General features: G+C 48.5%; 8 protein-coding genes across 8 annotated transcripts; 1 reads left to right on the top strand and 7 right to left on the bottom strand.

Moving 5' to 3' along the window:
* Nucleotides 1-104: 104 nt before the first annotated feature.
* Nucleotides 105-440, bottom strand: TEOVI_000324000 (ARP2/3 complex 16kDa subunit, putative; the record flags this gene model as incomplete). Its single annotated transcript, XM_067226184.1, has 1 exon — nucleotides 105-440. One exon carries the CDS (start codon nucleotides 438-440, stop codon nucleotides 105-107), a length of 336 nt encoding a protein of 111 aa, XP_067082285.1.
* A 1,106-nt stretch (nucleotides 441-1,546) lies between these two features.
* On the bottom strand, nucleotides 1,547-2,236 carry TEOVI_000323900 (protein tyrosine phosphatase, putative; the record flags this gene model as incomplete). Its single annotated transcript, XM_067226183.1, has 1 exon — nucleotides 1,547-2,236. One exon carries the CDS (start codon nucleotides 2,234-2,236, stop codon nucleotides 1,547-1,549), a length of 690 nt encoding a protein of 229 aa, XP_067082284.1.
* Nucleotides 2,237-2,499: 263 nt separating this feature from the next.
* On the bottom strand, nucleotides 2,500-3,390 carry TEOVI_000323800 (uncharacterized protein; the record flags this gene model as incomplete). The annotated part of the gene is made up of 1 exon (XM_067226182.1): nucleotides 2,500-3,390. The coding sequence occupies one exon, from the start codon at nucleotides 3,388-3,390 to the stop codon at nucleotides 2,500-2,502; it is 891 nt and encodes a 296-aa protein (XP_067082283.1).
* A 387-nt stretch (nucleotides 3,391-3,777) lies between these two features.
* TEOVI_000323700 (TT viral ORF2, putative) lies at nucleotides 3,778-4,557 on the bottom strand (the record flags this gene model as incomplete). Its single annotated transcript, XM_067226181.1, has 1 exon — nucleotides 3,778-4,557. The coding sequence occupies one exon, from the start codon at nucleotides 4,555-4,557 to the stop codon at nucleotides 3,778-3,780; it is 780 nt and encodes a 259-aa protein (XP_067082282.1).
* A 249-nt stretch (nucleotides 4,558-4,806) lies between these two features.
* On the bottom strand, nucleotides 4,807-5,097 carry TEOVI_000323600 (uncharacterized protein; the record flags this gene model as incomplete). Its single annotated transcript, XM_067226180.1, has 1 exon — nucleotides 4,807-5,097. The coding sequence occupies one exon, from the start codon at nucleotides 5,095-5,097 to the stop codon at nucleotides 4,807-4,809; it is 291 nt and encodes a 96-aa protein (XP_067082281.1).
* A 396-nt stretch (nucleotides 5,098-5,493) lies between these two features.
* TEOVI_000323500 (iron-containing hydrogenase, putative) lies at nucleotides 5,494-6,921 on the bottom strand (the record flags this gene model as incomplete). The annotated part of the gene is made up of 1 exon (XM_067226179.1): nucleotides 5,494-6,921. The coding sequence occupies one exon, from the start codon at nucleotides 6,919-6,921 to the stop codon at nucleotides 5,494-5,496; it is 1,428 nt and encodes a 475-aa protein (XP_067082280.1).
* A 161-nt stretch (nucleotides 6,922-7,082) lies between these two features.
* Nucleotides 7,083-7,442, top strand: TEOVI_000323400 (uncharacterized protein; the record flags this gene model as incomplete). The annotated part of the gene is made up of 1 exon (XM_067226178.1): nucleotides 7,083-7,442. The coding sequence occupies one exon, from the start codon at nucleotides 7,083-7,085 to the stop codon at nucleotides 7,440-7,442; it is 360 nt and encodes a 119-aa protein (XP_067082279.1).
* Nucleotides 7,443-8,261: 819 nt separating this feature from the next.
* Nucleotides 8,262-8,861, bottom strand: TEOVI_000323300 (kinetoplastid-specific dual specificity phosphatase, putative; the record flags this gene model as incomplete). Its single annotated transcript, XM_067226177.1, has 1 exon — nucleotides 8,262-8,861. One exon carries the CDS (start codon nucleotides 8,859-8,861, stop codon nucleotides 8,262-8,264), a length of 600 nt encoding a protein of 199 aa, XP_067082278.1.
* Between the last annotated feature and the right edge of the window lie 31 nt (nucleotides 8,862-8,892).

Below are 8,892 nucleotides of genomic sequence, written 5' to 3'. Positions count from 1 at the left end.
GCGCGGGTAACAGCTGACAGCGACTTCTTTGCCATGACACGCTGCCTTGCATAGCAGTACATAGCGCCTGCGGCCACACCGATACATACACACTGTTTGATTTATTATTTTTTTTCGTTTGATTTGTTTTGCGCATCGTAATTCTTGTTTTTTTCTGCCATTACACGTAAAATGGATCCTGTTCCTGTTATGTTATGGAGTTCTGCATGCCACAGCAGGTATGTTTTGCTGTTTTTTGCGTCGCGATCGAGGCAGAAGTAAAGAACTTTCATGAGTGTGTCTTGCTGCCTTTCGTTGATTCCTTGTAGTACGTGTTTTATTTCAGTACTGCTGGTCCCTTTGGTGTGGAGTTGACTTGATACTTCTTTTACAGCCGCTGATGTTAGTTGAGAATACGTGGTTTGCTGTAGCTGATCCAGAAGTTCTTTTAATTCTTTCATTATTTTCTTTTTCTTAATCCGTATTTGTTGTTATAGTCGCTTCGGCCAACCTTTGTTTCTAATTTTGTTCTATCTGATATTATTTTTTTTTCTTTGAAGCCTTTTTTCTTTCCGCCGTTGGCGGCTGGGGAGACCGATAAGTTGGTTGAAGAGAAGCATGTATTCTCAGGCAAGGGAGTAAATCGTGTAATTGCGGGGCACTTTTTGTCTTCAACTGCCCCCTGCCGTTAGTTAACATCTCAGTTTTTTTGGATGGTTATCCTGAATTATTTATTTCTGTTCTAATCATATGGTTGAGCGCCAATTGTGTGGAACTAACGGCAGATTACTGTTTTCCGTAGCTTGCCACTCTTTTTTTTTTTTGTGTGTGTGTAAAATGTTTAAGGGGCACTTTAAATGTTTTCTTCCACTTGCTTTTCTTGGTAAATGAACTTAATTCCTCGTCAAGTTTGTCAGCAACTGTTGGCAACGCTTCGATCTGCGCCGCAATTACTGCTTTGGCGAACTGAACTGTCAAACCACCTTCTGTATGTGAAGGAATCCCCGTTCTTACCCAACAGAGACAAACAGTTGATTCCTCCACATACACCACGACAGCATCTGCCACTATTGCCGCTACGCTCGTACCGACGATGGATGTTATTGCCACACATTCACATTAGCTCGGTCACATATAAACACAGCAGTCCGCAGCGTTCCCTCAGTGCGCCCGCACCAAAGGTTACAAAAGCGAGACAAGATGGCCACGTGACGCCGAACGAAAACGCCCGTCATGTCGTGCATAAAGAGCTCGTACGTTCCACACCGATGGCATCACCGTTGGCGTTCATTCAACTCCGACCCTAATTTTAAATCCCATTAGCTCCCCACTAATACCGTAGCCACACTCGTCACTACGGTAAGCTTATGGCAATTCGATTTTTCTAAATCTATTTATTTCTTCACCCCAGTTCCTTCCCGATAACTTAACCACTCCCAGGAACAAAAGTTCACCCCACTTATTGATGAACAACTGCCTCCCTGAGAAAACCAAGGTGCAAATCCATTTCGACCTCCTTTTTCCCTCCCACCACTGAAGCGAAGTTAAACAGTGCACGAATGAAACCTCAGCTTGCCTTCTTCTTGTTGGAAACATCAGTTTGTGATGCGTCATCTGTTGCTTTCAGTGCCTTCCTGCGCTGCTGAAGCATGTAGGTGTACATTACATAGCTCCCCGCCGGATAGACAACGGCAAGTAGGAGCAAAACAGTGTAGTACCATGAGAAGGAAAAGTTAAGGCGGTTGGGAAGCTCCACCGTCCAGGGCTTTTTCTCCCTGATGTACGGCAGAGCACTTATGAAGCAAGCAATTTCGCCCGTTATACCCATTGGATACAACACTGTAAATGCGGAATATCGCAACCACGTAACGGGCTTTAGCTTCACGCCCGCAAGGTTTGATGCATAAAACGTGTAGCGAATCACCTCTGCCAGTGACCACGCAACAATCATTTGGGTCGCAAAGGGGCTCATGCGCGCCGCAGTGGGGCCAATCTCCAGGGCACCGTACAACACCAAAAGCCGAGAAAGCACCTGCAGAAGCGTCGTTCCAACCGGGCTACGGACAAGGCCGAACAAGGCGTGCAAAACCTCCAGCACCGCTGCACTTTGAGACACAACGAGCAGCGGAGCAATGAGTGAGTAAACATCAGCGAAACGGCCACCGGTACTGAGGTGCTGCACTATCTTCATGAGAATTGTGGACCATCCCGCCAGCAGCACACCATTATAGGCAAGTAAATATACTTTGGAGAGCATTAGCAGCGGATGTACAAGTGTGAGAAATGTGGTGCTACAGCTGTATAATGATAATTTCAACTTAACTACCATACGCCCCGATGAGAGACAAAAAAAAAAAAATAGCACCATAGCGTGGCATTGATTGTCAACGCGGGTTGGTTGAGCAATCGCTGCATAGGCTCTCAACTGCGAGGAGCTGGGGCACCTCTTGGCGAGTGCCAGGTGTCAGCAAGGGAGAATGAAACATGAAAAAGTCCAATTCACGACTCCGCTGAATTCCGTCAACGCCTCTTTTTCGCACAACCTGTAGCTAATCCCATATCCTCTACAAGACGCTGCCAGTCATTAGCGTTTTGCGACGCCGCGTTGGCGTCTTGCTGCCGTTTTGTTTCCCGCCGTACTCGCTTCCGTTCCACATTCTGCGCCCGTCGTCTCGCACGCTCTTCCGAGGTGAGCGTTGATCTCTTACGCAACTGTTGGTAAAAGCGGCCAACACGCACGTGCGAAAGTGGTACCTCCTCAGTGACAGCGCTAGTATCACCACCCGATGGATCCCTCTTCCCAGTAGCTAACTCACCGGCGGCACCGGCACCATCGGTTTCCCCTACCTCTTTTGTCATCTCAACTACATCGCTGAAAGTAACAATCACAGTGTCGCTGAGTGTCAGTCTCACCACCTTCGCCGGCTCGAACCTTCCGCTGCGCGGATTAACCGCATGGCACGCCACACCAGAGCGCAAAGTCGTCTCTCCCTCCGCTGCCTGTGGCTGCCACACGCGCAGTTGTTCACTGTAGGTTTCCTCCTCTATGTTGTAGCCCAATATCCATGCCTTGTAGCGGAGGCGCTCCAGCGCTGTTTCAGGTTGTACCACGTCAGTGATCACGCAGCTGTACCACATGGCGTTATCAAAATGTACTTCGTAAGGCGCAACTTTACTATAGAGGATGACAGTGTTACCATCGGCGTCAACAACCTTCGTCACGTCCTTCGTTACTTCAATCACCTCCGACGCGTTAAGAGAAGCAACCACAGTCCTCAGTTCGGCCTTCGTTTCATCAATTAGATCGTCCACCTCTTGATCTGCCTCGTTGCTCCGTTTGAGATCAAAGGCCTCTTCCAGGTTAGCCAAGAGACCCTTGTACTCCTTGAGCAAACTCTCTCGCTCCTGCATTAGGCAGTTGCGTCTGCACGCGTGAATGGCAGCGCACCAAGCTGTTGCCGAAATCAAAACAAATACGCACAAACAGCATAGGAGATCATAAGAAGTAAAGTGGAGCAAGATGCACCAGCACACACACAAAGGTGAGGCGCACAAATGTATGAAGGTGGTAGAAGCAGCAGTTGAAAGACAAAAGTCTTCTAACCTAACATCGCGATAGAATGAAACGGTCAACAGATCACCACATTAAGGGCAACGAACAGAACATTGAAAAATTTACATCTATATCCCCTACACATCCGTGCACAGCCAACCTCCCCAAGAAAGCACGGCAATACACTTACATGGTGGGTACGAAGCCGCGAAAAAACCACCAGTACTTTCACAAAACCTTCATGTCTATTCGTCATCACCACCGCTGTGCTCTTGGTTGTCACCAAGAGCCTCTTCGTAGTCACTGTTGCCTATGTTTTCATCATCGCTCTTTTCTGCATCGGCCATATCTTCATCATCACCCTCATCCTCCTCCCTTTCCTCCTCCTCCTCCTTCTCGCGGGCGGCTCGCCTCTCGCGTTCCCGTCTGAGTTCTTCTAGAGCATTGACCAATGACTCCCGTTTCTCCTCCTTCTCGTTGGCTTTCTTCACGGACGCTTCGGTGGCTCGTGCCATAACCCTCGCAGTCTCCATAGACTTGTTGCACTCGCATATCAGAGCGGCCGTCACATTGGGAAAGTCAGGAACCTCCTGTTTTATATCTACACCACTCCTAATAAGAAACTTGACAGCATCATGTGAGCGACCGAGAACCGCCCAATGAAGCGGTGCAGCGGGGTAACTGCTTCTTTTGCTTGGTTTAAACTGAGGTCTTAGGGTACCAGCACCACAATCTTCCACACAGCGGAACGTAAAACCAAAATTCTCTTTCGTTTCTATTACATGCAGCGTACCCGTTGTCTCTAAAAGCTTTGCCACTTTCTGGCGATGTTTCTTCTGCAAATCCATCTGTTTCAAAAGCCCAGTCATTTCTCCAACATTGTCGTCTTCTTCGTCTAGTTTCTCCTCATAAGCCTCACTGGCTTCCTCCTCTGCCTCCTCGTCCCGGAGAAAGGCGGACACAAGTTGTTTCATGCGCTGCACGTCATCATAGTACGCGGCGGTGCACAGATCCCTAGGGCGCATTGTGTTCCCGCTCCACTCTACTCCCACAATTCCCTTATAAGTACCACAACGAAGAAAGAAGAAATGTATAAGGCAGCCAGTTTTGAGGGGGGAAAGAATACCCAAACAAATTACCACAAAAAGTGAGCACACTCCAAGAATGCAGCTCACGTCAGGCACACACAGCAGTAATTAGAAACCAACACAGACCGCACTACTCCAAATAAAGAGTTATCTCCATGTATACGGCACCACGACACTAACTTCACCTCAAGCAGGAGGGGCCCGCCGCGACGCGATCGCCCGGTGTATTTCCTCCCGCGAAGAAAGGCTTTGCGCGAGCGCCTCCCGTTGCGCAAGCATCGCCTGATAATCCGGATTGCTCTGAAGACCATCCACACCACTATAGTCCGTCACAGTGGAGTACTGTGAGAGCACCAATATCTTAAACAGGAGACCCCCGAAGAGGATCGCACAACAAATGTATGCGTTACGCCTTGCGCCATGGAACCCGACTACTTCCTCATACACTGTGAAGGGTTTGTAATATGCACGAGGCATTTCAAGTAAATTTTCCAGCGCACAGACCTTCCCCAGGTCGGAGGACTAGAAAATAAAGAGAGTGAAAAAAAAAAGATGACTGTGCTCAGTGCTCCACATCCTTAATGTTGCCACAGGGGGTGGAGCAATAACGGAGGAAAAGAGGTTAAGAAGGTGTACTATACCACATGCAGTCACTAGTCCTGGCACAACGAAGGTCCATAGTCTGGTAATACGATTGCACAGTAAATAAAAACTGTGCGGCAACTGCTATGTCTCCCGCCCTCATTGTGTTGCGGCTCCCACGATAACAAACAAACGAAACAATGCATCCAACACTACAACAGACGGGTGACGTTATGCAACAACGACAGCACTAAAAAATAGGAGAACACCAAAGCGGAGTGCATACACGTCTCACCATTTCAAACTATGCACCCCACCAGTATTGAGTGTAGCCTCAAATTCACGTTGACGGTCTGTGAAGGTGCAGCTCCAAAGAGATGAACCAACCTGCTTCTCAACCTCCGCGAAAGCCGCTAGCGAAAAAGGTGGCGGTCCATCCCCCACATCGCGGTTGCTGGCCACCGACGTGCCCTCCATCCCACCACGAACTTCCATTGTAGGTTGGCTTCCAGATATATAACTAATAAATGCACTTTTTGCTGCAGCAGTGGTTTCTACATGAGACTGGGTCGTCCCGTTCCGCGCCTGCCCTCCACCGTTCAAGCAGCCCTCCGGGCATGCCATGAGCTCAATGAACGTGTACGATGCAACAGAAGCTAACTTGCGTTTAATGCCACGAACAGTGTTTTGAATTTGCTGGAACCCATACGCCACGCAGAACACCTCACCGGGGTTGCTAGGGCTCGTAGTCAAGTGATGATTGGCATTCCTCTTCATCTCGTAGTGAATATCACGTGGAGCCAACTCTAAGCCGTGTAGCTCACACGCGGCGCGGTGCATGGCGTAACGGTGGTAACCACCACTCCCTTCCATAGTCGCAGCGAATGAACGCTTCGGTTCCTCTGGGGGAAGTATCGGCAAGGGCTCCAAATCGGAATCCAGCGGCGCCTGCCACGGAAGTGAGGGGTCCACTTCAAGCATCCAATCCAGTAACTCCTGCGTGCTCAAAACAAAGTCAGTGTACCGCTCACCACTGACAGAAGATCCATCTCTTGCTGCCTCAAGCTTACGGTCAAAGCAGGGTTGTACAGACACGTGACACATCTGTGGGATAAGTGTCTTGGAGTAGCATCCTGCAATACCCTGCGGTGACATCACTGGACATAATAAGGGCAAGATCGCTGCCCCTTGCTTCTCACAATAGCATACCCAACCGGGGCAAGCCGAAACTATTAAGGGAAGCCTCTCGCGTTCACATCTCACTCGGCGACAGTACTCCTCCGCCGTCTTCTCAACAGAGATGCGCAATGCCCAGTGAAGATCTGAAACATAGCGAGCGTTCAAAACAGCACGAAAAAACCCGCTTACTATATGAAAAGCCCTCTGTACATCTGTTTTAAGAAAGGCTGCGATAGAAGCGGCCGATTGATCACTAATCGTTACGAAGAACGGCCTTGTGGGATCGAGCGCACGGTCCTTCAAGAGTTCCTCACGAGATTGAGAAGTGATAAGAATGGTCTCTGCTGTTGTCACACAACCACTGCACGCCAGACAGTCTTGGAGGGTTATCTTCACTGCTTCATTACCGGCACCGTGTCTCTTAACCGAGTCATCACTTGTCCCTCCCTGAAGCTTTGTTGGGAGTATGCACGCCTCAGATGGAGCAATGTAATCCATCCCTGCCAACATGAGTGAGGCGGAGAAATTGTTGGCCGACATCGCTCCGTCTGGAAGCACGAAGTAACTGTCATGTAATGAATTAAATCGAAAATAAAGAAACAGAAGATTGGAACACGCATTTTTGAAGATAGTTGCAGCACTGTAGTAAAGAAGACAGCAACCACCTCGCCAAAGCACGACTGAGTAATCACAGGTGGCATATGCGCAAGAGCTCCGCTAAGCAGATGCACAGGGACGAGAAGAAGGAAAAAAAAAGTATCCCGTCAGCCACATCCCCCCGCGTCAGGAAAAGGCAAACCGCCGCAAAAGGTTTTGTGGACAATAAAGGGCGTGGAAGAAACTTAAAGGCACAAAAGGGAAGAAACCGGAGGGACAACGAGTTATACATACGCGGTAAAGGAAGTTTTAGCAAACCCAGAAAACTAGAAGGCAGAAGGGGCGTCCCCTCTTCAGTGTGCTTGCTTCACTTTCACCGAGACACTTTATTACTTTTCACGGTAGCGCACACACTAACAATTCACAATATATGTTCATATACAAAAATATATGTGGTGTTGTAAAACATGAATGACAGGCGTAGTGTCTCATCGTCCCTCCGTCAACATATTCCTCGGTGCTCTACAGCGGGAACTCGGGGCCATGATAAAAATAATGATAACCCCCTCCCCCGCCCCCTCCTTCAAAAAGGTGCAGCACAAAAATAGCAGGGTGCATATGCAACCAGTAACATGTTAACTCCGTAAGCACCCGAAGGAACACACACAGGTACGCATATACATGTGTACATCCAAATCAATGGGCGCACGTGCAGGTGCATGTGCGCGTATATGAAATGTCTCCCCGTGAGGGCTAGTTGAGACATGACAAAGGGGGAACACTCAAAAATAAGCAGAGTAACAACAAATAAGAAAAAAGAAGAAACTATTGACCCTGATTCAAACTTAAAACACGCAGCGTCACTTATTCGGTGGTGCAAATAAATATTTATTTATACGGATGGGAAATCCTATGAATAAAAAGGCACAAACCCTACTGCGACTCACACGAAGGGCCTCATGCATGCACACCCCTTCCAACCTTAAAAATAAAAATAAAAACGATTCCTATTCATATATATATGTATATGCGCGTATGATTCTACCTGTTGATTAACATGCATAGGTATGTAAATATGTACATGATTGCATCCCTTGCCATTTTGAAGGGACATACGGGCGCGCGCGCAAGCATACTTATACCTATACTCGCAGAAAAACACGCGCACGTAGTGGTTCTGTATTTGTGAAGCTGATGAAAAACGATTAAGGGGCTGTTACGGCTCCGAACAGATCTTCAACAACTCCGCCAGGCCCGACACGCTCGCAGGTGGTTCAACATATTCAGTTGGTGCGAGCTGCCGCCCTAACCTTTTCCAAGTGTTCCTCATATTCCTGTAGCCGCTGCAAGAAAGCCAGGTTAAGGGAAATGCATGGCCGCTTATCCTTCACATCATTGTGCGCATCACAAAACGACATCCCCTCCGACTCCATTAAGTACGCCACTACGATAGCGGCACTTCTGGACATGCCGCGGCGGCAGTAAACTAAAATACGGCCATTGCGAGTTGCGCCCCGAATAAATTCGAAGGCGTCCTCAAAGTGATGTACAATATCTTCATCGAGAGAATCACTCAGTGGGATGGACTTGCTCGTAACAAATGGTACAGACTCGACACGATGCATCTCCTCTGTGTCCACCAACTCGCGTGCGACGTTCAGCGTGTGTGTAATACACATCTGACGCAGTAACTTTTCATCTGCGGCATCGCGCCATGTACCAACAAAAATCCTTTCACTGATACCACTCATAGGCACGCATTTGGCAGCGCCACAAGTCTCGTTGAGCTCTTCCTCAAGCGCGCGTTCCGCGCATTGATACACAAGCTCCAGGTTAAACGCAGGAAGACAATTCTTCGACAGTCGCTCGCGAAACTTCAGCATGCGCCCACACAGCAGAGAAAACGGATAATAA

The sequence above is a fragment of the Trypanosoma equiperdum genome (genome assembly GCF_001457755.1).
Source record: "Trypanosoma equiperdum strain OVI genome assembly, contig: ctg_693, whole genome shotgun sequence".
Lineage (NCBI taxonomy): Eukaryota > Euglenozoa > Kinetoplastea > Trypanosomatida > Trypanosomatidae > Trypanosoma > Trypanosoma equiperdum.
The sequence above is the reverse complement of the archived record's forward strand: the minus strand, read 5'-3'. Positions and strand labels throughout refer to the sequence as shown.